The 27,496-nt window shown below is 48.5% G+C and overlaps 1 protein-coding gene across 1 annotated transcript; it reads left to right on the top strand.

Annotated features, from left to right (window-relative positions):
* The first annotated feature begins 512 nt into the window (after positions 1-512).
* Positions 513-19,677, top strand: ube2m (ubiquitin conjugating enzyme E2 M). The gene is made up of 6 exons (XM_085969206.1): positions 513-660; positions 5,308-5,402; positions 9,335-9,373; positions 11,430-11,533; positions 15,618-15,681; positions 19,153-19,677. The coding sequence occupies exons 1-6, from the start codon at positions 513-515 to the stop codon at positions 19,291-19,293; spliced, it is 591 nt and encodes a 196-aa protein (XP_085825332.1). The 3' UTR covers positions 19,294-19,677.
* Positions 19,678-27,496: the final 7,819 nt, after the last annotated feature.

The raw sequence follows: 27,496 nt of genomic DNA, 5'->3' as shown, positions 1-27,496 counted from the left end.
CAGGGAACATCGGTTGGCGGGAGGGTGACATTTTCACACACGGTTCACTTGTCTGATTACACCTCTGGAGCAATTCTCTATGGTATTTTCTACGAGTATTTTGAGCGCCCCTTAAACCGCAATGAAAAATGAAAGAAAGATGTACTTCTACGCAGTGTCTTATCACACCTCTCGGAGCACGCAGTGAATGACTTTGAAGTGCAGTGATCGAGGCAAATGCAAAATCCCACCGACATGGCGGTGTTTGAGATAGTTTTAAGGAGCGTTTTAAAGGAGGAGAGAGAGGCGGAGAGGTTTGGGGAGGGAATTCCAGAGCTTAGGGCCCAGGCAGCTGAAGGCACGGCCGCCAATGGTGGAGCGATTAAAATCAGGGGATGCTCAAGAGGGCAGAATTGGAGGAGCGCAGAGATCTCGGAGGGTTGTGGGGCTGGAGGAGATTACGGGGATAGAGTTCTGTGGGTGCTGTTAGCCCACATGCAGCTCTCCAAAGTGGCCGTCTCTCTCAAACCTAGATGGCGAGTTTCACCAGACTATTTGACAACAGAAGCATCACAGCCAAGCCCAGTCCACACTCAGCGGACTTCCCAGAAGGCATCACTGGACAGCCCTTGGGAGTGAGAGGCCTGGCTGAATTTTTGTTGTCGGTTCTGCAGTTCAGTGGTACTGAGGCTGATTGTAACGCCCCCAAACTGTCCTCATTGCGATCGGGCCTGTTTCTGTGCTGTAAATTCTACGTTAAATCCAGGGGATTCTCATTCACTTTTCCCAGTGGGTGGGCTGCTGATTCAGTGGGAGGGCAAACTTACGTAAGAAAAAAGAAAGACTTGCATTTCTATAGCGCCTTTCACGACCTCAGGACGTCCCAAAGCACTTTACAGCTATTGAAGTACTTTGTGAAGTGTAGTCACTGTTGTAATGTAGGAAACGTGGCAGCCAATTTGTGCACAGCAAGCTCCCACAAACAGCAATGCGATAATGATCTGTTTTTTTAGTGATGTTGATTGAGGGATAAATATTGGCCCCAGGACACCGGGGAGAACTCTTCCCCCCCCCCCCGCCCCTCCGCTCTTCCTCAAAATAGCGCCGTGGGATCTTTTACGTCCACCTGAGGGGGCAGACGGGGCCTCGGTTTAACGCCTCATCCGAAAGACGGCACCTCCGACAGTGCAGCACTCCCTCAGCACCGCGCTGGGAGTGTCAGCCTAGATTTTTATGCTCGGGTCTCTCGATCGGGACTCGAACCCACAACCTTCTGATTCAGAGAATATATGAATTAGGAGCAGGAGTCGGCCATTTGACCCCTCGAGCCTGCCCCGCCATTCAACAAGATCATGGCTGAGCTTCTACCTCAACTCCACCTTCCCGCACTATCCCCATATCAGTTAATCCCACCGAAGGTGCTGCCCACTGAGCCACGGCGGATGGATCTGGATGGTCGCACACAGAGGCTCATTGATGTACTCTGTGGCGTATTAAATTGCCGAACGGTTTCTTTGAGAGGTTTGCCACCCGTTTGTGCTGACACTCTTCTGTGACAGTAACTTTGCAAATTACTAATGGGGTTTATCTAGGATATATGGCACAGAAACAGGCCATTCGGCCCAACCAGTCCGTGCCGGCGTTTATGCTCCACTCGAGCCTCCTCCCGTCTTTCCTCATCTAACTCTATCAGCGTAACCCTCTATTCCCTTCTCCCTCATAGGCTTGTCCAGCCTCCCCTTAAATGGATCGATACTATTCGCCTCAACCACTCCCTGTGGTAGCGAGTTCCACATTCTCACCACTCTCTGGGTAAAGAAGTTTCTCCTGAATTCCCTATTGGATTTCTTGGTGACTATCTTATATTGATGGCCTCTAGTTTTGCTCTTCCCCACAAGTGGAAACATTCTCTCTGTATCCACTCTATCAAAACCTTTCATAATTTTAAAGACCTCTATTAGGTCACCCCTCAGCCTTCTTTTTTCAAGAGAAAATAGACCCAGCCTGCTCGTCCTTTCCTGATAGGTATACCCTCGCATTTCTGGTATCATCCTTGTAAATCTTCTCTGCACCCTCTCCAGTGCCTCTATATCCGTTTTATAATATAGCGACCAGAATTTAAAAAAAATTCATTTATGGGATGTGGGCGTCGCTGGCAAGGCCGGCATTTATTGCCCACCCCTAATTACCCTGGAGAAGGTGGTGGTGAGCCGCCGCCTTGAACCGCTGCAGTCCGTGTGGTGATGGTACTCCCACAGTGCTGTTAGGGAGGGAGTTCCAGGATTTTGACCCAGTGACGATGAAGGAACGGCCGATATACTTCTAAGTCAGGATGGTGTGTGACTTGGAGGGGAACTTGGAGGTGGTGGTGTTCCCATGCGCCTGCTGCCCTTGTCCTTCTAGGTGGAAGAGGTCGCGGGTTTGGGAGGTGCTGCCGAAGAAGCCTTGGCGAGTTGCTGCAGTGCATCTTGTAGATGGTACACACTGCAGCCACGGTGCGCCGGTGGTGGAGGGAGTGAATGTTTAAGGTGGTGGTTGGGTTACCAATCAAGCGGGCTGCTTTATCCTGAATGGTGTCGAGCTTCTTGAGTGTTGTTGGAGCTGCACTCATCCAGGCAAGTGGAGAGTATTCCATCACACTCCTTGTGCCTTGTGGAATGGTTTTGGGGAGTCAGGAGGTGAGACACTCGCCGCAGAATACCCAGCCTCTGGCCTGCTCTTGTTGCCACAGTATTTATGTGGCTGGCCCAGTTAAGTTTCTGGTCAATGGTGACCCCCAGGATGTTGATGGTGGGGAATTCGGCGATGGTAATGCCGTTGAATGTCAAGGGGCGGTGGTTAGACTCTCGCTTGTTGGAGATGGTCATTGCCTGGCACTTGTATGACGCGAATGTTACCTGCCACTTATCAGCCCAAGCCTGAACGTCGTCCAGGTCTTGTTGCATGCGGGCATGGACTGCTTTATTATCTGAGGAGTTGTGAATGGCGCTGAACACTGTACAGTCATCAGCGAACATCCCCATTTCTGACCTTATGTTGGAGGGAAGGTCATTGATGAAGCAGCTGAAGATAGTCGGGCCTAGGACACTGCCCTGAGGAACTCCTGCAGTGATGTCCTGGGGCTGTGATGATTGACCATCAACCACCACAACCATCTTCCTTTGTGCTAGGTATGACTCCAGCCAGTGGAGAGTTTTCCCCCCCCGATTCCCATTGCTTCAGTTTTACTAGAGCTCCTTGATGCCACACTCGGTCAAATGCTGCCTTGATGTCAAGGGCAGTCACTCTCACCTCACCTCACCTCTGGAATTCAGCTCCTTTGTCCATGTTTGGACCAAGGCTGTAATGAGGTCGGGCGCCGAGTGGACTTGGCAGAACCTAAACTGGGCATCAGTGAGCAGGTTATTGATGAGTAAGTGCCGCTTGATAGCACTGTTGATGACACCTTCCATCACTTTGCTAATGATTGTAAGTAGACTGATGGGGCGGTAATTGGCCGGATTGGATTTGTCCTGCTTTTCATGGACAGGACATACCTGGGCAGTTTTCCACATTGTCGGATAGATGCCAGTGTTGGAGCTGTACTGGAACAGCTTGGCTTGAGGCGCGGCTAGTTCTGGAGCACAAGTCTTCAGCACGACAGCTGGGATATTATCGGGGCCCATAGCCTTTGCTGTATCCAGTGCACTCGGCCATTTCATGAGATCATGTGGAGTGAATCGAATTGGCTGAAGACTGGCTTCTGTGATGGTGGGGACCGCTGGAGTAGGCCGATATGGATCATCCGCTCGGCACTTCAAACGCTTCAGCCTCGTCTTTTGCACTCACATGCTGGGCTCCACCAGCATTGAGGATGGGGATATTCATGGAGCCTCCTCCTCCCATTAGTTGTTTAATGGTCCACCACCATTCACAACTGGATGTGGCAGGACTGCAGAGCTTTGATCTGATCCATTGAGATTGCTTAGCCCTGTCTATAGCATGTTGATTCCGCTTTTTAGCATGCATGTAGTCCTGTGTTGAAGCTCATTTTTAGGTACGCCTGGTGCTGCTCCCGGCGTGCTCTTCTACATTCCTTATTGAACCAGGGTTGGTCCCCTGGATTGATGGTAATGGTAGAGTGAGTGATATGCTGGGTCATGAGGTTACAGATTGTGGCGGAATACAATTCTGCTGCTGCTGATGGCCCACAGTGCCTCATGAATGCCCAGTTTTGAGCTGCTAGATCTGTTCTGAACCTATCCCATTTAGCACGGTGGTAGTGCCACACAACACGATGGAGGGTGTCCTCCGTGTGAAGACTTGGAAAGCAGTGACAGGATCGGACAAAGTCAACATGGATTTACAAAAGATAAATCATGCTTGACTAATCTACTGGAATTTTTTGAGGATGTAACTGGGAAAATAGATAAGGGAGAACCAGTGGATGTGGTGTATTTGGACTTTCAGAAGGCTTTCGATAAGGTCCCACAGAAGAGATTAGCGTGCAAAATTAAGGCACATGGGATTGGGGACAAGGTATTGACTTGGATAGAGAACTGGTTGGCGGATAGAAAGCAAAGAGTTGGAATAAACGGGTCATTTTCCGAGTGGCAGGCAGTGACTAGTGGGGTACCGCAAGGATCGGTCCTAGGACCCCAGCTGTTCACAATATATATTAATGATCTGGACGAGGGAATTGGATGTAATATCTCCAAATTTGCAGACGACACAAAGCTGGGTGGGAGGGTAAGCTGTGAGGAGGATGTCGTGAAACTCCAGTACGATTTGGACAGGTTGGGTGATTGGGCAGAAACATGGCAAATGCACTATAATGTGGATAAATGTGAGGTTATCCACTTTGGTGGCAAAAACAGGAAGGCAGATTATTATTTGAATGGCAATAGATTGGGAGAAGGGGAAGTGCAAAGAGACCTGGGTGTTCTTGTGCACCAGTCGCTGAAGGTAAGCATGCAGGTGCAGCAGGCGGTTAAGAAGGCAAATGGTATGTTGGCCTTCGTAGCAAGATGGTTTTTTTTACGAAAATCCGACAGTTTCTTGGTTACTGATGCTAGCTTTTTATTCCAGATTTATTTAATTAACTGGATTTAAATTCCCCAGCTGCCGCGGTGGGATTTGAACTCACGTCTCTGGATTATCAGTCCAGGCCTCTGGATTGCGAGCCCAGTGACATTACCACTGTGCTACCATTGTACGCAGTAACACAGGGATGTTGCTGCTAAATTTCTCGAGTCAGAACCAGACATTTCCATCGTCTTGCCTACTCCTTTCCCCCCACAGTTGATATTCCGGTTCTTTACTGCCTTCTCCTTTTGATTTTTTTTCCAGATATAAATGAATTGAATTTACCTAAAACCTGTGAGATAGTTTTTCCAGACCCCGATGACCTCCTCAACTTCAAACTTATCATCTGTCCGGATGAAGTAAGTGATAAGCAGATGTTGTTATCGGCCTGTTTGTGGGGGAGCGGGCGGAGGGGGAGAGGGCTGTGTGTGTCTGGTATTGAAGAAGGGAGAGGGGGAGTAGAAAAACCTTTACTTAATCACCCATGACACAGCTCAGTGCGTCAGAGGAAACGGTGCAGATATAATTGCATGTGATGGCCTCTGTCTTCAATTATAGCATCATTGTTCACTGGGAGAATTCCCACTGATTGCACAGGCATTTGCTGTGTCTAATGTTGACCTAAAAATCATTACGTCAGGATGCGAATTCTGCCTGTCTACATGCAGATTTAAAAAAATATATACTATCGATGTTTAAAAATCTTACCCACTGTTCTGGTCACCACATTACAGTAATGATGTGATTGCACTAGAGAGGGTGCAGAGGAGATTTACCAGGATGTTGCCTGGGCTGGGGAATTTTAGCTATGAGGAAAGATTGGATAGGCTGGGGTTGTTTTCTTTGGAACAGAGGAGGCTGAGGGGAGATTGAGGTGTATAAGATTATGAGAGGCCCAGATAGAGTGGATAGGAAGGACCTATTTTCCTTAGCAGAAGGGTCAATAACCAGGGGTCATAGATTTAAAGTAATTGGTCGGAGGTTTAGAGGGGATTTGAGGAGAACTTTATTCACCCAGAGGGTGGTGGGGGTCTGGAACTCACTGCCTGAAAGGGTGGTAGAGGCAGAAACCCTCATCACATTTAAAAAGTACTTGGATATGCACTAGAAGTGCTGTAACCTACAAGGCTACGGACCAAGAGCTGGAAAGTGGGATTAGGGTGGAGAGCTCTTTGTCGGCCGGCACAGACACGATGGGCCGAATGGCCTCCTTCTGTACCGTAAATTTCTGTGATTCTATATTGGGAGGCCAGGGTTCTCTGTTCTCAAGCCAGAGTGGTAAATTTTAACAGACTCTGTCACCGTGGAATCCTTTTCAGCGCAACAGTTCAGGGGGGATCAGGAGAGCCACCTCACACATGCCCGCGCTGGTGAATAGAGGGAGCTGCATTGGCTTCCAGTCCTGGTGCTGCACAGTCCCGGTGAAGTCACTCGGGATTCGTAGAGCTTTTGGCATTAAACCTGCCTGTTTGAAGTTCCTATGTTGTCCGAAGCCATTTCTAAAGCCTGGCGGTGACTCTCTATTGCTAAGAGGCTGGCTATGTAGTGGGGAGTCACCACACATCAGAAGTCCCCAGCTCCCACTCCCAGCTGTTAGTGAGTCTCAATGGGAGAGCAGCGAAGAGCTACAATTGGCTTCAGCCAGCGAGGGGGGTGGGGTGGGCAGGGAGATCAGCCAAGTTTCCAGCTGGTGACCCCTCCTGGGAAGTCTGATTGTGTGTGTGTGTGCTCATGCAGCTGTTGAGTAAGATCAGGACCGGCTTGGGTGCGATGCCTTCCGCGGAGGAATAGTCGCGCGCCGCTAACGTGAAGAATGTTTATTTGGGCGCGGCGCCAGTAAGAGTTGCAGGGTTGGGTAGGGTGAAGATAGGGTGACAGTTGGTGGAATGTGTAGCCAGGCAGGGAGGCTTCAGTAAGGGGAAAGGTGTCATTTCCTGTAAGGCAGGTTTCTGTCAGGGTCAGGAGGTCACAATGAGGTGGGGAAAATGCTAGAGTCCATTATAAAAGATGTAATAGCAGAGCACTTGGAAAGCAGTGACAGGATCGGACAAAGTCAACGTGGATTTACAAAAGATAAATCATGCTTGACTAATCTACTGGAATTTTTTGAGGATGTAACTGGTAAAATAGATAAGGGAGAACCAGTGGATGTGGTGTATTTGGACTTTCAGAAGGCTTTCGATAAGGTCCCACAGAAGAGATTAGCGTGCAAAATTAAGGCACATGGGATTGGGGACAAGGTATTGACTTGGATAGAGAACTGGTTGGCGGACAGAAAGCAAAGAGTTGGAATAAACGGGTCATTTTCCGAGTGGCAGGCAGTGACTAGTGGGGTACCGCAAGGATCGGTCCTAGGACCCCAGCTGTTCACAATATATATTAATGATCTGGACGAGGGAATTGGATGTAATATCTCCAAATTTGCAGACGACACAAAGCTGGGTGGGAGGGTAAGCTGTGAGGAGGATGTCGTGAAACTCCAGTACGATTTGGACAGGTTGGGTGATTGGGCAGAAACATGGCAAATGCACTATAATGTGGATAAATGTGAGGTTATCCACTTTGGTGGCAAAAACAGGAAGGCAGATTATTATTTGAATGGCAATAGATTGGGAGAAGGGGAAGTGCAAAGAGACCTGGGTGTTCTTGTGCACCAGTCGCTGAAGGTAAGCATGCAGGTGCAGCAGGCGGTTAAGAAGGCAAATGGTATGTTGGCCTTCGTAGCAAGAGGGTTCGAGTACAGGAACAAGGATGTCTTGCTACAGCTGTACAGGGCCTTGGTGAGACCACACCTTGAGTATTGTGTGCAGTTTTGGTCGCCTTACCTGAGGAAGGACGTTCTTGCCATGGAGGGAGTGCAGCGAAGATTCACCAGGCTGATACCTGGGATGGCAGGAATGACGTATGAGGAGAGATTGGGTCGATTGGGCTTATACTCACTGGAGTTTAGAAGATTGAGAGGGGATCTCATCGAAACCTATAAAATTCTGTCAGGCCTGGACAGACTAGATGCAGGAAGGATGTTCCCGATGGTCGGGGAGTCCAGAACCAGGGGTCATAGTCTAAGGATAAGGGGTAAGCCATTTAGGACAGAAATGAGGAGGAATTTCTTCACCCAGAGAGTGGTGAACCTGTGGAATTCTCTGCCACAGAGGGCGGTGGAGGCCAGTTCATTAAATATATTCAAGAAAGAGTTGGATATATTTCTTAAGGCTAAAGGGATCAAGGGATATGGGGAGAAGGCAGGAACAGGGTACTGAATTTGGATGATCAGCCATGATCTCATTGAATGGCGGAGCAGGCTCGAGGGGCCGAATGGCCTACTCCTGCTCCTATCTTCTATGTTTCTATGTTTCTTGGTCTTGGGTGTACGTGTCAAAGTTTCCCTTACATTCCACCGTCTGGTTAAACGACACTAATTTGTCAAGAGAAGTTCCACCTGAAATAGGATTCCTGTGAAATCCAGCAATCTTCATTTAATGACCCATCCTAAACTAGAACATGCATCATACAGCGAGACCTCCCCTCGTGTACACACTCCTCTCATAGTGGTCTGGGGCAGTTTGCGAATGGATCATGAATTCTATCCCCTGTGACTAACTGAGGAGGAGGATTTGGCCCATTGCTACTTTGTCCAGTGAAGGTGAATGTAAAAGGGGTTTGGGCCATTGCGGTTCTACATCCAGGGGGAGCGAATGGGAAAAGGTTTGGGAGTCTCGGACTAGGGGACATAGCCGTAAAAGTTAGAGCCAGGCCTTTCAGGAGTGAAGTTCAGAAACACTTCTACACACAAAGTTTTGAACTCTCTTCTGCAAGCACCAGCTTGATGCTATGCCAATTGTTCATTTTAAACCTGAGATTGATAGATTTTTGTTAGCCTAAGGGACACGGGCCAAAGGCGGGTGGGTATATGGAGTTAGGTCACAGATCAGCCATGATCTCATCGAATGGCGGAACAGGCTCGAGGGGCTAAATGGCCTGTTCCTATGTTCCGAGTGGAATTCTGTCCAAAGGGGGTGAACTAGACGGGGTTTGGACTATTGGGATTCTGTACATTGGGAATGGACGAGAAGACGTTTGGTCGATTAGGATTCTATCTCATTGGAAGCTGTTTGCTTCAGTGGGATTCAGTACAAGCGGGGCCGAGTCCACTGATGTTCAGTGACGGTGTGAATGGGATAGGGTTTTGTTTATTATGGCTCCGGTTAGATGGTCCATTTATCTGGCATGGTTTTAAAAAAAAATGCAGTTGGTAATTATTTCTGTTATTTTTTGCTCTCTTTGCTTTCAGGGGTTCTATAAAGGAGGCAAATTTGTGTTTAGCTTTAAGGTAAGTGAGCTCTGACCTTGGTGATCAATGTCATTCTGGAATTGTTTCGCTGCGCAAAGAAAGGGGCTTCCAAATTTGGACTGCGACCGACTGGTTTTGCTTGAGTGCGAACCTGTTAAAGGAAACTTTTTTTTATCCGGCACGGACGGGACCGACGTGGTGCCGGTTCATCAAAAATTCCGGATAACCGAACGCTGTAGTAAAAGATAGGGAGAGCTGACAGCTCCGTATAAAGCAACAAACCCTGTTGCTTAGCAACAGCTTCAAAACAATGGCCACAAGTTGCAAGTGTCTCTGTAGCTTAGCAACAGCTGCAGCCACACCCTTGCACAGCAACACATGGAGGAAGGCAAGTAATAAAAGTTACCTGAACCTACTCCTGAATTTTGCCGGTTAACCGACATTTCCGGTTATTTAGGTGCCGGTTAATCGAAAGTTTCCTGTAACTTAAACATGGTGTGGTGTCCGGCAGCAACAGTGGGTGCTCCTGTTGTGTCTCGAGTGTGGATTCCCCGCTCCGCTCGGGTTTGCGCTGGGAGCTGTAGCGCTTGTGTGTTGAACTCTGTAGCGTAACAGCGCAATCCTAGACTTGCCTGATATTTATGGTCTGATCCTGGAAGGCTCTTGATATTTCGGTGCCTGATTTCAGCACATTACTGATGGTTCCAGACCAGTGGTTTTAATGTAGCACTCGCCTCCCCGATAATAAGAACATAAGAATTGGGAGTAGGCCCTTCGAGCCTGCTCTGCCATTCAATGGCATTCATGGCTGATCTTCTACCTTAACTCCACCTTCCCGCACTATCCCCATATCCCCTGATTCCCTTCATATCCAAAAATCTATCATAGAAACAAAGAAGATAGGAGCAGGAGTAGGTCATTCGGCCCCTCGCGCCTGCTTCACCATTTAATGAGATCATGGCTGATCATCCAAATTCAGTACCCGCACTATCCCCATATCCCTTGATCCCTTTAGCCTTAAGAAATATATCTAACTCCTTCTTGAATATATTTAATGAACTGGCCTCCACCGCCCTCTGTGGCAGAGAATGCCACAGGTTCACCACTCTCTGGGTGAAGAATTTCCTCCTCATCTCTGTCCTAAATGGCTTACCCCTTATCCTTAGACTGTGACCTCTGGTTCTAGACTCCACCGTCATCGGGAACCTCCTTCTTGCATCTAGTCTGCCTAGTCCTGTTAGAATTTTATAAGTTTCAATGAGATCCCCTCTCATTCTTCTAAACTCCGAGTATAAGCCCAATCGACCCAATCTCTCCTCATACGTCATTCCTGCCATCCCAGGTATCAGTCTGGTGAATCTTCGCTGCACTCCTTCCATGGCAAGAACATCCTTCCTCAGATAAGGCGACCAAAACTGCACACAATACTCAAGGTGTGGTCTCACCACGGCCCTGTACAACTGCAGCAAGACATCCTTACTCAATACACTCAGCGACTGAGCCTCCACAGCCCTCTGGGGCAGAGAATTCCAAAGATTCACAACCATCTGAGTGAAGAAATTCCTCCTCATCTCAGTCTTAAATGGCCGACCCCTTATCCTGAGACTATGCCCCCTAGTTCTAGTCTCTTCAGCCAGGGGGAAACAACCTCTCAGCATCTACCCTGTCAATCCCCCTCAGCATCTTGTATGTCTCAATGAGATCACCTCTCATTCTTTTAAACTCCAGAGAGTATAGGCCCAATCTACTCACTCTCTCCTCATAGGACAACCCACTCATCCCAGGGATCAATCTGGTGAACCTTCGTTGCACCGCCTCTAAGGCATGTATGTCATCTCTCAGATAAGGTGCTGGGACCAAAAGGGATTCCACTCCCTCAGTTGAGAGTTCAATTTCCGCCAATTTTGACAAACGCCTGCCTAAACTCGGCCTCCCCAACAAAAAACACTGCAGGCTGATAATCTCCTTCTGTCGCCCTCAGGCAAGTTAATGGTGTAACCCTGCTCATCATCAGAGTAAAAAGTTCTCGGCGCTCTTGGATATGTTGGGTAACCTTTCGGACGCTCTGCCTGTGCGTATCTGTGTGTTTTTGTAGGTTGGACAAGGGTATCCGCACGATCCTCCGAAGGTGAAATGTGAAACCATGGTGTATCACCCGAACATCGATTTAGAAGGCAACGTTTGTCTAAACATCCTCAGGTAGGCCGAGATCAGATGGGAAGGTGCGTGGGCTGCTCGCACGTCTTGTGTTGCTTCTCGGGGGGTCTTTGCAGCTGCCGCTGCCTGTTTCAAGGTGTGGGTCATATCTGAACTTGCCGCCCCCCCCCCCCCCCCCCCCCCCCCGTGGGCAGGTGATGGCGCATGCGCTACAGTTATGTGAGGCAGCACATTGACGCAACCTGTTGTGTCGCCGGGCAGCAGGTTTCAGTTCAAGCCTTGGGTAGCGTTTGCACACCAGTGGCTTCACGAGTAGATCTCAGTCCGACCCTCGGGTGGACTGACTGACTGAGGTGGGTGGAAATTCCTCAGGGCTTGCACTTCAGCCCCCTCTAGAGGCTAACAGCAGAGCAGCACGGGAACGCCTGTGATCCCAGGGCACTACAGGAAACACTTTTTTTATCCGGCACCGACGGGACCGGCGTGGTGCCAGTTGATCAAAAAGTCCGGATTACAGAGAGGTATACTTACCAAGGTACGAGAGCCCCGGTTACACGGCCACAGGTGCAGGAGCCCCGGTTACACGGCCACAGATCCAGGAACCCCGGTTACACGGCCACAGATCCAGGAACCCCGGTTACACGGCCACTAATATATATAGTAAAACTTACCTGAACCTACTCCTGAATTTTGCCGGTTAAGAGAGATTTCTGGATATTTAGGTGCCGGGTGAAAGAGAGTTTCCTGTATTTGAGTCAGAATCCGCGAATGCAAAGGGAAAGAAGGGGCAGCATTTTAAAATAGAAAGAGTCCTAATGTTTAGAAGCTCCTGCGAGACTGGGAGGAGAAGTTGAAGGATCTGGAATCTGTAATGAGGGCATTTGATCTGAAGGTTTATATCACTGACGTCAGTTTAATCAGAAATACAGAGAAGTGTCAAGTGATACATTTTAGTAGGAAGTATGAGGAGAGGCAATATAAGCTAAATGGTACAATTTTAAAGGGGGTGCCGGAACAGAGAGACCTGGCGGTGTATGTGCACAAATCTTTGAAGATTTGATAGAGGTGTTCAAAATGAGGAAGGGTTTTGATAGCGTAAATAAGGGGAAACCGTTTCCAATGGCTGAAGGGTCGGTAACCACAGGACACAGATTTAAGATAATTGGCAAAAGAACCAGTGGCTAATTTTTTTACGTAGCGAGTTGTTGTGATCTGGAACGCGCTGCCTGAAAGGGCGGTGGAAGCAGATTCAATAGGAACTTTCAAAAGGGAATTGGATAAATACTTGAAGGGGAAAAATTTACAGGGCTCTGGGGAAAGAACAGGGAGTGGGATTAATTGGACAGCTTGTTCAAAGAGCTGGCACAGGCACGATGGGCTGAATGTCGTCCTCCTGTGCTGTGCTGTATCATTCTGTTATCCCGTTCGATATAAAATTGGCTCCTCGTTTGCCAAGATAAAAACATAGACATAGCAGATAGGAGCAGGAGTAGGCCATTCGGCCCCTCGAGCCTGCTCCGCCATTTAATGAGATCATGGCTGATCATCCAAATTCAGTACCCTGTCCCTGCCTTCTCCCCATATCCCTTGATCCCTTTAGCCTTAAGAAATATATCTAACTCCTTCTTGAATATATTTAAGACTCCACGACCATCGGGAACATCCTTCCTGCATCTAGTCTGTCCAGTCCTGTCAGAATTTTATAAGTTTCAATGAGATCCCCTCTCATTCTTCTAAACTCCAGCGAGTATAAGTCCAATCTCTCCTCATACGTCATTCCTGCCATCCCAGGTATCAGCCTGATGAATCTTCGCTGAAGGTTGGACATTCTCCTCCTTTATCTGATTGGAGACCGGTCGGTTTTGTGGAATCCTTGCAAGAATAAGATCCTGTGATATTTCTGCTATTCCCAAGATTGTGGACTCTAGACTTGCTCACATTGATACAGTCCTTGTTTCTCACTAGACCGAGACAGCCTGACTCTCACTGATGGGCCGTAGCCTCTGAACTGGTGCAAGATGAGCGCTGGGAAATTGGCGTTTTATCCTGAACTGCGCCAGGAGTAAAAATGCATCAGCAGACGGGAGTTCATTGGATAAATACCTCCAGCTCCTCGGCGCTGCTTGTATTTATTTTTGTCTCCTGCGTAACTCTCTTTGGCCTGCTCACATCTTCAGCCTATCGCGATGCCAGGCTCCCGTCGGTGCTGCTCATGAACCAGCTCCTTCGACTTCACTCTCCTCCGATTCGCCAGCTCTCGAGAGATCACCGCGCGAGAGCCAACCCTTCAATCATGCAGTGTGTTCACACGTTCAAATACTGCTCGAAACATTTCATCATATATAAACACAGCTCCTATTTTTTTCGTGAGCCTTTTGCATCTTGGCAACTGACCCTGAACTTTTAAGTTTTTCATTTCTAGAATCCATCGAGCCTTTTAGAACAAAAGTGAAATGCTGCGGATGTTGGAAATCTGCAATAAAACCAGAAAATGCTGGGAACGCTCAGCTGGTCAGGCAGCATCTGTGGAGAGAGGGTCGCGAGTTGACGTTTCAGGTTGACGACCTTTTCGTCAGAACTGGAAGAAGTTTTGAGATTTAACAGTTTTTAAGCAAGTACAGAGGCAAGGGAAAAGCGGGTGGAGGGAGGGAGGGGTGGAAAGAACAAAAGGGAAGGTCTATGATCAATGTTCAATGGGTCGATTGGGCTTATACTCGCTGGAGTTTAGAAGAATGAGAGGGGATCTCATTGAAACTTATAAAATTCTAACAGGACTAGACAGACTAGATGCAGGAAGGATGTTCCCGATGGTTGGGGAGTCCAGAACCAGGGGTCACAGGATAAGGGGTAAGCCATTTAGGACAGAGATTGTTAACCCCTCGCTTCTGTGAGGAGGATCAACCCCAAACTTGGGGAATCAAGGTTCGCTGCTTTAGGGGACTCAACACGCCGGTCAGTCGATTGTCACTTTCTCAGTAATACACAAAGTCAGAAACTGTAAAATAAGTAAAGTTTTATTCCGATAACCGGTACTGGACTTCACTCTGAGAAACCCCTTGTGTTTGCACACAAGGAAGTCTCCTCTAGAGTGCGCCCCTAGACTCATGGGGCTACAATATTTATACATTTTCATAAATTGCAAGTCATCATGAGAATACAGAAAACTAGGTGATCACACGCTGCACAAGTCATTTGTTTCTTTTTACAGAGTTCTGTTTAAAATTCACTTTTGCTTTCAACAAAATTCGACCATGAGACTGTCTCCAACAGTTATCTAAAGATTCTGTTCCTGTCCTTTCTTACCTATGTGTACTGCATTCCCACAGTCCTGCATCAGTTTTTACATTTAAACTATTCACTGCATGTCAAGTAGTCCATCATGCCTTGCGAATCATTGGTACAGCAATATTGGATTAACACCTAGCTTAACAAGATGAGGAGGAATTTCTTCACCCAGAGAGTGGTGAACCTGTGGAATTCTCTACCACAGAAGACAGTTGAGGCCAATTCATTAAATATATTCAAGAAGGAGTTGGATATATTTCTGAAGGCTAAAGGGATCAAGGGATATGGGGAGAAAGCAGGGACAGGGTAGTGAGTTTGGATGATCAGCCATGATCACATTAAATGGCGGAGCAGGCTCGAGGGGCCGAATGGCCTGCTCCTGCGCCTATCTTCTATGTTTCTATGTATTCCCCCGGCCGCGCACCAATCGGGAGGTCCCACGCAGGCCGCTCGCAAGTCGTTGCCGCTGGAAGAGATACCGTGCGCCACAAATTTAAAGGGACCGAGCACGAGAAAAAAGTTAGCGGGCAACGTTGTCCATGGAGGGCTGGAGAGATTAAATGACAAAGGGGATGACGGTGCGAGGTCAGTTACTTTGCGTTGTTCACCTGAACTGAGTTGATGCTTCTTCAGTAAGGTAAGGCTTACTCGCTGTGTAACACCCCTTCCGTTGAGCAGGTAAGGATTACGTGTTGCAGAACCGCACGGAGTTGCTGTTTATTCAGCAGGGTAAGGATCGCTTGGTGCATAACGATAGAATGGCCGTTTATTCAATAGGGGGTACGGGTTACTTGCTGCGTAACAGTTTCTGACTCTTTAATTCTCCTCTTTCCTTACACAGAGAGGACTGGAAACCTGTATTAACAATAAACTCTATAATTTATGGGCTGCAGTACCTGTTTTTGGTAAGTGGAACAAACCACTACAAGCTGATTTTATTTTTTAAGAGTGGGGAAACTCGTTTTCGGCCACCACGTTTTCAGTCATACTTTTGAGAATGTTCTGCACCAGGAGCGCCCAAGCCTGTTGGGTACTTGCCTCGAAGGCCACGTATCAATACTCCCATTGACTGTGTGTCTGAAGCTGTGCATCGCAGCAGGTCTTGGGTGCTCTGGTTTGGGATTTATCCACCAGTGTGGGAATAGCACTAAAGCCCTCTTCCAAACCTCCAGGCCTATGAGCATCGAATAAGACAAACCCCAGCGAGTAAGAAATACAAGTGCAAATAGAATGGAGTTGGCCGTGCTCATGGGCCACGGGTCGGACGGCCCCTGCTGTGCACAAGTGGTTGTGCCTTGGTTCTGCTCTTGGCCGGGGCTCACACCCCATCTAGAGTCATCCTTTGTTCCTTAACCTGTCCCATTACCACCTCCTCTCGCCTTGAATATCTCTTAATATCTCTCAATGTCTCTTAATCTCTCCTGCTTTCTATCCTTTCACTGACCTTCCCTTTTGTTCTTTCATCCCCTCCCCCCCCCTTTTCCCTGCCCCTAAACTTGCTTTCCATTTCCTGCTTGTTTCCAGTTCTGACGAAGGGTCTTCGACCTGAAACGTTGGCTCTGTTTCTCTCTCCACGGCTGCTGCCCTGACCTGCTGAGTGTCTCCGGCATTTTCTGTTGTTATTGCTGAAGGACTGGTTCTGTTACAGCTGTTCGTATTTTTTTTTTGACTTGTGTGTAATCTGTAGTATTCAATTTGCTATGGATGTCACTCCTTATATCCACGCCATCACTAAGACCGCCTATTTCCACCTCCGGAACGTAGCCCGACTCGGCCCCCTGCCTCAGCTCATCTGCTGCTGAAACCCTCCTCCATGCCTTTGTTACCTCTAGACTCGACTATTCCAACGCACTCCTGGCCGGCCTCCCACGTTCTACCCTCCGTAAACTTGAGGTCATCCCGTTCACCCATCACCCCTGTGCTCGCTGACCTACATTGGCTCCCGGTTAAGCGACGCCTCAATTTTAAAAATTCTCACCCTTGTTTTCAAATCCCTCCGTGGCCTTGCCCCCTCCCTATCTCTGTAACCTCCTCCAGCCCCACAACCCCCCCCCGAGATCTCTGCGCTCCTCTGATTCTGGCATCTTGCACTTCATCGCTCCACCATTGGTGGCCGTACCTTCAGCTGCCTCGGTCCTAAGCGCTGGAATTCCCTCCCTAAACCTCTCCGCCTGTCTACCCCTCTTTCCTCCTTTAAGACGCTCCTTAAAACTTACCTCTTTGACCAAGCTATTGGTTATCTGTCCTAATATCTCCTTATGTGGCTCGGTGTCAGATTTTGTTTTATAACGCTCCTGTGAAGCGCCTTGGGACGTTTTACTATTTTAAAGGCGCTATATAAATACCAGTCGTTGTTGCTGTTATTATTTGGCCCATCATCATTCTGTGACACAGTCACATCTGCAGCTGCACAGTCCTGCCACTAGTAGGTAGCCTAGTGGTTATGTTACTGGATTAGTAATTAGTGGAGGCCTGGATTAATGATCCGGAGACGTGATTTCAAATCGCACCATGGCAGCTGGGGAATTTAAATTCAGTTAATTAAATAAATCTGGAATAAAAAGCTCGTATCAGTAATGGTGACCATAAAATCCGTTTTGTCATAAAAACCCATCTGGTTTACTAATGTCCTTTAGGGAAGGAAATCTGTCGCCCTGACCCGGTCTGGCCGATATGCAACTCCAGACCCACACAGCAATGTGGTTGACTCCTAACTGCCCCTCTGAAATGGGGGCTCACCACCCCTTTATCAAGGGGCAATTAGGGACGGGTGATAAATGCCGGCCTTGCCAGCGACGCCCACAGCACGTGAATGAATTTTAAAAAATGATTAGGAGCTTCCCAAGCTCTAGAAGCCGCAGAGCCCCTTACCTATACAGCCCCCAACTCTCGCAACATCCAGGTTTAAAACCGACAGTCGCTTATATCGCCCCAAAAAAGCGATAACCATTTGCATTAACGTCCGTTTCAAAGTTGCCGGTTATGGCGTCTTGAGTGCTCTTGTTTATTTCGGGCAGAAACAGCCAATGACTTCCAGCAAACTTAGTCCTGTGGCTCTGCAGACTGGATGGTCACACGTTTATGAGCTTTTGTTTGATAATCGCCCCTGTGAAGCGCCACGGGACGTTTTACTACGTTAAAGGCGCTATATAAATGCAAGTTGTTGTTTAGCATCATTCGTATTGAAGCAACAAATATCCTTCGAGGGGACGCATTTCCAGGTGACAGGTAGAGAATTTACTGAAATAACAACAGAAAATGCTGGAAAAACTCAGCAGGCCAGGCAACATCCGTGGAGAGAGAAATAGAGTCAACGTTTCAGGTCGAAACCCTTCGTCAGGGCTGAAAAAGCAGGAAATGAAACAGATTAAAAGGCCAGTTTGGGGGCTGGGAAATGGGGATGTGAGAACAAAAGAGAAGTGAAGAGACATTAAGAGGTATTCAAAACCAGACGAGATGGTGATCGGACTAGTGGAGACAAAAGATGGCCCTAGATTAGGTGTGAAATGCGCTGGCAGAATGGGAGACAGCTGCCATGTGGGAGAGAAAAAAAAGGGGGAAGGGTCAAAACAAAGGTGTGGATTAAAAATATAATAGGGGCCGAGGTTATGATCTGAAATTGTTGAACTCGATATTGAGTCCGGAAGGCTGCAAAGTGCCTAATCGGAAGATGAGGTGCTGTTCCTCGAGTTTACGTTGAGCTTCCGTGGAACAATGCAAGAGCCCGAGTACGGTGAGGTCTGAGTGGGAATGGGGCGGTGAATTAAAATGACAGGCGACCGGAAGCTCGGGGTCTAAATGTACACTCTCGGGAGCCGCAAGCCTACATTTCGTTGTACTGCACTTGTGCACTAACTGACAATAAAGTTGATTATTATTATTATTATTATGGACTGAACGGAGGTGTCCCGCAAAGTGGTCACCCAATCAAGAGAATTTACTGACCTCTTTTAAGAAAAACTAGCAGAACATGCATCTTGCGCTAAGATCCCTCTGGTTAAGAGCGTCTCTCAATCAGCTGACGGGTACAGCAACGTTACCCCTAATATTTGTTTTTTCGGGTGTGCGGCACCATTGCATACGCAAAACTTTAAGATTGAAAAAAAGCTGTTAGAGGGAACGTTGGGAGTACAGCAAATCCCAACTTTTTCCCAGCACTCCGGGTCCCCAGATCGCAGGTACGTTTTTACCAGCCATTGCCTATAGCGGGCAAATGGCGTCTGTACAAAGCGATGGGGGTTGTACGCGCAGCATTGCTAACGTGCTCCGAGAGGAATTGGCTCTATCCTGACTTTCTGTGGACAAAGTGACGGGTAGATTTAATTGTGTTTCTTTTTTTCCTTCCCTCCCCCCCTCTCGCCCCCTCTCGCTATCAGGAACCTAACCCTGAGGACCCCCTGAACAAGGAAGCAGCAGAGGTCCTTCAGAACAACAGACGCCTCTTTGAGCAGAACGTCCAGCGATCCATGCGGGGCGGCTATATTGGCTCCACTTACTTCGAGCGATGCCTTAAATAGGGCCCAGAGCATACAAACTGAAGCTACAGAGAGAGAAAGAGAGAGTGGAAAAAAAAAATGGAGAAAAAAAAAATCTGACATACTTAAATATATAAAAACATTTAAAAAAACTCGACCGAAAGCAGGAGGGCTGTAGAGTGAATGAGGAGGCGTTCCCCACTTGCACCCCTCAGTATATTGCTACTGGATGAAAATCGATTGGAATTTTTTTTAAAAAGAGGACTGCTTGATTGTTGTAATAGCTCTAGAGCATGCCAAGAAGTTCGAAATAGTTTTGGTTCTCCTCCGCCTTTCCCCCTTCCCCCCCTCAATTAAATTTATTGTAAATGTATTTCACTTGAGGAGTGCTGCCGTCTTTATGTTAATAAAAGTTTTTTAATTGTCTCCAGAATATTTTTGCCCTCCCTCGCCCCCCCCATCGCCCCCGGCCCGCTCCCATCGCCTCTGTTGCCTATCAACTCTACTGGAGGTGAAAACGTGCAGGACGCCATTGCTTTGCTTCAGAGGAGGAAGACGTTGCCAGTTGGATCTGGAGAGAAAGAGAGAGAGACGTTACTGTAATGCTGCGTCTAATCTGTTTTGAATGTTTTGCCTGTTCATTAAGTTGTATAGTTTTTTTTTTAAATGAAAAGTTCCCTCCCATTTTGTTTCTGTAGTAGGTTATTTTCTTGACTGTGTAATAGAATGTTAATGAGAAGTGTAGTTTCCAATCCATACATGTACTACCGTAATTTACTGGCTCCCATTCTTCCCTTCTAACGCGGGATTATTTGGTTCCTTTGGTTAACCGTGTTGCCTCGTCAATGCAGCTCCTGTAATGCTCAAGCCGTTGCATTCTTCCAAGCTGTAAATAGAAACGACCATTTTGCTAACTACGTAGGAGTGCATGTTTATGCAACATAACTGCAAAGCAGGGCTGCCTCTTAAAAGAAGAAATGAGTGCTTATATATCCGGACATCTCCGTCACACCTCGTGCTGGTCATGATCTCGCACCTGTCTTCATTATCGCCGAGTTATTCTGATGTTGGTGTATTGATCTGATTGTTTAAAAATAACTCATGGTTCAGTTTTAATTTAAGAGAGATTTCACCCAGTCTGTGATGTTTAATTTTTACTGACCGCAATTTATTTCAAAAATAATAAAAAGAAACTCAGTTCCATCTAACTATCCCTTTAAATGTAACCTGCTCCTGCCTTTTATTCTGCTTGGTAAATAGCTTCAACTCGCCCTAAATAGACACCTGCTTCTTCCCTCCCTCCCCCTCTTCCTTTGATGGCCTAGCACTGTGCCATAAATAGACCAGGACGATCCCAAGTTTAATTCTGGGCCTGTGCTGAGTTAGTGGATCCCAGCTGGGTTGGACGTTGTGGGTGTTGCAATTGGGCTGAGCGCCCTTGAGATTTCTTTGGGGTGGGGGGTAAGGCGAGAAATCAGCCAGGGTCCTTACTGCTACGGGAAAGTGGGCCGTGAGGATGGTGGCATGTGTCAGGCCAGCATCCAGTTCGGCTGCCGTGGTCTTATCGTGCTGACTCATGAAGAATGACCACATGGAACTGGTGCACACGGGGCTGTACTCCAGCAAGAAGTGCAACAGCTGCAAAAAAAAAATTGGGGAGAGGAAGCGTAGCTTGTTGGTTCCTGCACCATTTTTATTTTGGGCATTTTAAACGGCACCTGGGTACAGGAGTTTCTATGTGAACAGGCTACGGGTGTGACTGGGGTAAGGCGGAGAGAGCCTTGTTAAAACAGGATTTGTACCCTGGCCATTTAAATGCACCATGGCACCCACGGCCGCCTTATAATTGGTAACTTTTGCTGTTAAGTTATATACGTGTGGCGTGTCTTGTGTCAGGAGTTTCTTCTAGCTCTGCTGTTGGTGCTGTCTGAGTCTACAAATAACTGATCACAGCATAGCATGGTCTGCTGTGCTTTTACAGTTTTCCCTTCATTGGTTTGGTACAGAGACCCATACAATGCCATAGCTTCCCCATAGGAACAGGAGTAGGCCATTCCATTGAGACCCTCGAGCCTCTTCCGCCACTCAATGAGATCATGGCTGATCTGTGACCTAACTCCATTTACCCACCTTTGCCCCATAATCCCTTAATACATTTGGTTAGCAAGCTCAGATTTAAATTTAACAATTGACCTAGTATCAATTACTGCTTGCAGAAGAGAGTTCCAAACTTTGTGTGTAGAAGTGTTTCCTAACTTCACTCCTGAAAGGTCTGGCTCTAATTTTTAGACTATGCCCCCTAGTCCTAGAATCCCCAACCAGGAGAAATAGTTTCTCTCTACCCTATTTGTTCCCCTTAATATCTTGCTTTAAATCTCCCTTGGCACTAAGCTATTTCGTACTTTGGGCTTTTTTCACTGTCTTTGTTTCAGTTCTGCTCGTTATGGAAGTGCTTGTGCTCTTTCAGCTCACTGTAGAACACTTTCCTACGGTCCAGTATTTTGAGTGGCATAGCTGATCAATGCCAAGGAAGATTTTGATGCTCGTTGCCACACTTGCGTGTGGGTGATCTTGTCATTCTGTTTGTTGGTAAGGATCTAATTCTGTTGGACACGGGAGTGTTATCACTTAACCTGGACATCCTTGAATGCTGTAAATCTTAATCCTAGCCTTGATAGATTAATAGCAAAGGATCGATCCCCTTAGTGTCTCTCGGCTGAAGGAACCTGATGCTTTGACTTCCTTTACAGATATAAACTGAAGCCTTTTATGACCTGACCCAATATACTCTCCTATCATGTGTAATGCATGTAGTTAAAGGGGAGATTTTGGATTAGTTTAGATTGAGGGGGAAGCAAAGAATTTGCAAATACTATTATTCATTCACGGGATGTGGGCATCGCTGGCAAGGCCCGCATTTATTGCCCATCCTTAATTGGTGGTGGTGAGCCTCCTTCTTGAACTGCTGCAGTCCATGTGGTTTGGTACAACTGAGTGGCTCGCTCGGCCACTGTTGGAGGGCAGTTAAGAGCCAACCCCAGTGCTGTGGGTCTGGAGTCACATATAGGCCAGACCGAGTAAGGACAGCAGATTTCCTTCCCTAAAGGGCATTAGTCTTTTTTTTACAACAATCCGGTAGTTTCACGGTCACCATTACTGATGCTAGCTTTTTATTCCAGATTTAGTTAATTAACTGGATTTAACTTCCCCAGCTGCCATGATGGGATTTGAACTCATGTTTGGCTGGCTCATTAGTCCAGGCCTTGGGATTACTAGTCCAGTAACATAACCACTCTGCTACCGCACCCGTCACAGAAGGAATCTGTGGGAATTGACAACTCTGGTATTATTTGGCCTGAATATGATTTAAAAAAACCCAAGTTCTTCAGAAGAAAAATCCGATATTTTTTTTGTAAGAATTGTACCTGTTTTTTTTTTTTAAATTGTGCGTTTTATACGCACACCTGCACAATATGTTAATGCTTCAGGAGAATATACTGTAAAGAAAGGCTTACATTTATATAGCGCCTTTCACGTCCTCAGGATGTCCCAAAGCGCTTTACAGCCAATGAAATGTAATCACTGTTGTAACGCGGCAACCAATGTGCACACAGACAACAAATAACCATGTGATAATGACCGGATCATCTGTTTTTAGTGATGTTGATTGAGGGATAAATATTGGCCCCAGGACACCGGGGAGAACTCCCCCTGCTCTTCTTCAAAAAAGTGCCATGGGATCTTTTACATCCACCTGAGAGACATCTCATCTAAAAGACAGCACCTCCTTTAGTAGCTGGGGACCTCGGATTTAGCATCTCATCTGAAAGACTGCGGTGCTCCCGCAGTACTACCCCTCTGACAGTGCGGCGCTCCCTCAGTACTGCCCCTTCGTCAGTCCGGCCCCCCCGACAGTGCGGCGCTCCCTCAGTACTGCCCCTTCGTCAGTCCGGCGCTCCCTCAGTACTGCCCCCCCGACAGTGCGGCGCTCCCTCAGTACTGCCCCTCTGACAGTGCGGCGCTCCCTCAGTACTGCCCCTTCGTCAGTCCGGCCCCCCCGACAGTGCGGCGCTCCCTCAGTACTGCCCCTCCGACAGTGCGGCGCTCCCTCAGTACTGCCCCTTCGTCAGTCCGGCGCTCCCTCAGTACTGCCCTCCGACAGTGCAGCGCACCTTCAGTACCGCCCCTCTGACAGTGTGGCGCACCCTCAGTACTGCCCCTCCGTCAGTGCGGCGCTCCCTCAGTACTGCCCCTCCGTCAGTGCGGCGCTCCCTCAGTACTGCCCCTCTGACAATGCGGCGCTCCCTCAGTACTGCCCCTCCGTCAGTGCGGCGCTCCCTCAGTACTGCCCCTCCGTCAGTGCGGCGCTCCCTCAGTACTGCCCCTCCGACAGTGCGGCGCTCCCTCAGTACTGCCCCTCCGACAGTGCGGCTCTCCCTCAGTACCGCCCCTCCGACAGTGCGGCTCTCCCTCAGTACCGCCCCTCCGACAGTGCAGCACACCCTCAGTACTGCCCTCCGACAGTGCAGCGCACCTTCAGTACCGCCCCTCTGACAGTGTGGCGCACCCTCAGTACTGCCCCTCCGCCAGTGCAGCGCTCCCTCAGTACTGCACTGGAAGTGTCAGCCTGTAATTTTTGTGGTGGAGTGGGACTCGAACCCACGACCTTCTGACTCGGAGGCGAACGGCGCTGCCCACTGAGCCACTCGGGCGCCACGGCCGCCGCCTCTGTCGCTATTGTGGTACTGCAGGCGGTGGGTGAGGGCGCGCCTGCGCGGCAGGGGGAAGGTAGGCGGTGTCATGACGTAATCAGGCGGCCGGTGTCACGGGTGCGATGCCGTCACGCGCCGCCCTGATTGGCTGAGACGCGGACGCTCGACGTCATCGACAATAACAGGAAGTGGCGGAGCGCGGAGTCAGGAGAGGCCGGGAGAGAGCGACAGAGGCCCAGCCCAGCCCAGCATAGGACAGGCCGAGGCCCCAGGTCTGTGCCCCGGGCCCAGCGACACTGTCCCACCCCTACCCGCCTCCAGGCCCCGCGCCTCTGGCTGGGCCTCTCTCCTTCCTCACCCCGCCTTGGGAGAGTTTCAAGGCCCTCAGGCCGCGGGCTCTCCAGGTCTGGGATCCAGAGCCCTTTCAAACCCAGCAAGGTTGGGGTTAGGAGGAGCGGGGGCGGGGGGGTGAAAGTTAATTTTAAGTTCTGAGATTGGGAGATTTTTGTTGACCAAAGGGATGTGGGGGGTCAGATTAGCCATGGTCCCAGTGAATGGTGGAACAGGCTCGAGGGGCTGAGTGGCCTCCTCCTGTTGCTATGTTCCTCTCACCAGGGTGCCCTCGGTGGTCCTGGACCGGGGGCGCCCTTGATGGCTCGATGGGTCAGAAGGCTGTGGGTTCATGTCTCTACTCCAGAGACTCGAGCACAAAAATCTAGGCTGACACTCCGAGTGCAGTGCTGACGGAGCGCTGCACTGTCGGAGCGCTGCACTGTCGGAGGTGCCGTCTTTCAGCTGAGACGTTGAAACCGAGGCCCCGTCTGCTCTCTTGGGTGGACGTATTCAAAGAAGAGCAGGGGAGTTCTCCCTGGTGTCCTGGCCAATATTTATCCTTCAATCAACATCACTAAAAAAACAAGATAATCTGGTCATTTATCTCGTTGCTGTTTGTGGGAGCTTGCTGTGCGCAAATTGGCTGCCGCGTTTCCCACATTACAACAGTGACTACACTTCAAACAGTGGCTGTAAAGCACTTTGTGAAAGGTGCTTTATAAATGCATGTTCTTTCCTTTGTGGTTGAATAAGTTCCTTGCCTGACACTCGTACGGCCAATGGTAACGTGGCTGAGGTACCGGAGGCACACGGGCATCTTCAGGAAAGGATGGGAGAAGGTTGTGGGAGAGTTGTGATTTCCCTGTGATTTGGACAGGACTGTCTGGTAAACTGTGCTGACCTCTGGCTGGTTTCCCACCCCACCCCACAGCTCAGTGAAGCACAATGAACGCCATATTTGGCAGGAGAAAGACCCCGGAGGAGATGCTGCGGCAGAACCAGCGGGCCCTGAATCGGGCCATGCGGGAGCTGGACCGCGAGCGGATGAAACTGGAGCAGCAGGAAAAGAAAATCATCGCCGACATCAAGAAAATGGCAAAACAGGGACAAATGGTATGTGTGGGAGAAGAGTCTGAAGGAATTCATTCTTTGTGCGGAGAGTAATGCGATGCTGTGTTTGGTTGGAGCACTCTACCTGTTGTGGAATATAAGATGCAGTCTTTACTGTGCACAGTTTTTGTCTCCTTATCTGAGGAGGGATATACTTGCCTTAGAGGCAGTGCAACGAAGGTTCACTAGATGGATTCCTGGGATGAGAGGGTTGTCCTATGATGAGAGATTGAGTAGACTAGGCCTATACTCTCTGGAGTTTAGAAGAATGAGAGGTGATCTTATTGAAGCATGCAAAATTCTTACAGGGCTTGACAGGGTAGATGCAGGGAGGATGTTTCCCCTGGCTGGGGAGTCTAGAACCAGGGGTCACAGTCTCAGAAAAATGGGTCGGCCATTTAGGACTGAGATGAAGAGAAATTTCTTCACTCAGAGGGTGGTGAATCTTTGGAATTCTCTCCTCCAGAGCGCGTGGAGGCTCAGTCGTTGAGTATATTCAAGGTTGAGATCGATAGATATTTTGGATTCTAGGGGAATCGAGGGATATGGGGATCGGGTGGGAAAGTGGAGATGAGGTAGCAGATCAGCCATGATCTTACTGAATGGCAGAGCAGGCTCGAGGGGCCGTATGGCTGACTCCCGCTCCTAATTCTTATTCCCAGTTTCTTTATGGTTAGTTAAATGAACATTTAATAGTAACCTGAGTCGCTGATTCCAGGACCTAATCATAGAATTTGAACTGGAAAGGGGCACGAACACACCACTGCACAATTTGAGTTATTCAGTCCCTGTGAATGAGCGTCCCCGGTATTGTACATCCCGTGCGATAAAGCAGCACATCACCTGTCTCTCGGTGAGCAATTCCACGGGAGCTCTGCTATCCCCGCCCCCCCCCCCCCCCCCCAATTATGCTGCTTACGGTAAGTCGGCGAATCCACTGTTTTATCCGGCTAGGAACGTTGACTCCCTGTCGGATGGAATGCAGGTACGTGTCCCTTCAAGGCTGCAAGGTGTAATTGCCGTGTGTGCTGGGGTGTGTTGTAGGTCAGGCTGCCGATCCAGGCTTTGTTTGATGGCACAGGTCCTTTTTAAGAAGGTGGGAGACATTGTGGAGCTGGTGTGTTTTTGGCGAGGGGGAGGGGGGGGGTGAAATGAGCAGCATTTTAAGACGGTCTTGCATCTATAAGAAAGTAGAAAACCTAAATCATCCTGATTGTAAGAATCGCTGTCTTAAAATGTTTAAAATCCCCTATATCGACACCCAGCCTCAAGCTGTTCAACTTGTTGTTTGTCATAACTTGCGTCTCCCTGGTCTGGTACAGCTATTGAGAAAGTGGAAGTTGGGACCCAGGGCTGGTAGGAGCAGACCTAGGTGTCAATGACATGGGAAGAATGACCCAATCGGGTGTAGAATACATTTGCCAAGGTTCGAATACAATTTATGATTAAGTGTAAGCGAGAAGTATTGCCCAAAGTATTACAGGAACTGTGTGATGGTGTGCAGTGGATGCACATGTCACATATACAACAGGAAAGACTGAACAGGCTGGGACTCTTTTTTCTCCAGAAAACTGTGTGGGGTGACCTGATAGAGGTCTTTAAAATAATGAAGGGGTTTGATGGGGTAGATGTAGTGAAGATGTTTCCACTTGTGGGGGAAACCGAAACTAGTGGCCATCAATATAAGATAGTCACCAATAAATCCAATGGGGAATTCAGGAGGAACTTCTTTACCCAGAGAATGGTGAGAATGTGGAACTCGCTACCACAGGGAGTGGTTGAAGCGAATAGTATAGATGCATTTAAGGGGAGGCTGGACAAGCATCTGAGGGAGAGGGAATAGGATATGTTGACGTGGTGAGATGAAGAGGGGTGGAAGGAGGCTCGAGTGGAGTGTAAACACCGGCATAGACCTGATGGGCCGAATGGCCTGTTTCTGAGCTGTACACTCAATGTCGTGTCATGTACATGTGCAGTGTGCATTCCTCACATTTAAGACTTTAACATGTATCAAAAAAGTAGAGAGAGCCAATAATTTTTTTGGGGGGGAGAAAGGGGTAAAGATTGTGCAGTGCTGTTTGTTTCCCGAG

This window comes from Somniosus microcephalus, chromosome 28 (genome assembly GCF_052327205.1).
Source record: "Somniosus microcephalus isolate GS21.2 chromosome 28, FLI_Smic_1.0, whole genome shotgun sequence".
Classification (NCBI taxonomy): domain Eukaryota; kingdom Metazoa; phylum Chordata; class Chondrichthyes; order Squaliformes; family Somniosidae; genus Somniosus; species Somniosus microcephalus.
This window is presented reverse-complemented; position numbering and strand designations above follow the sequence as displayed.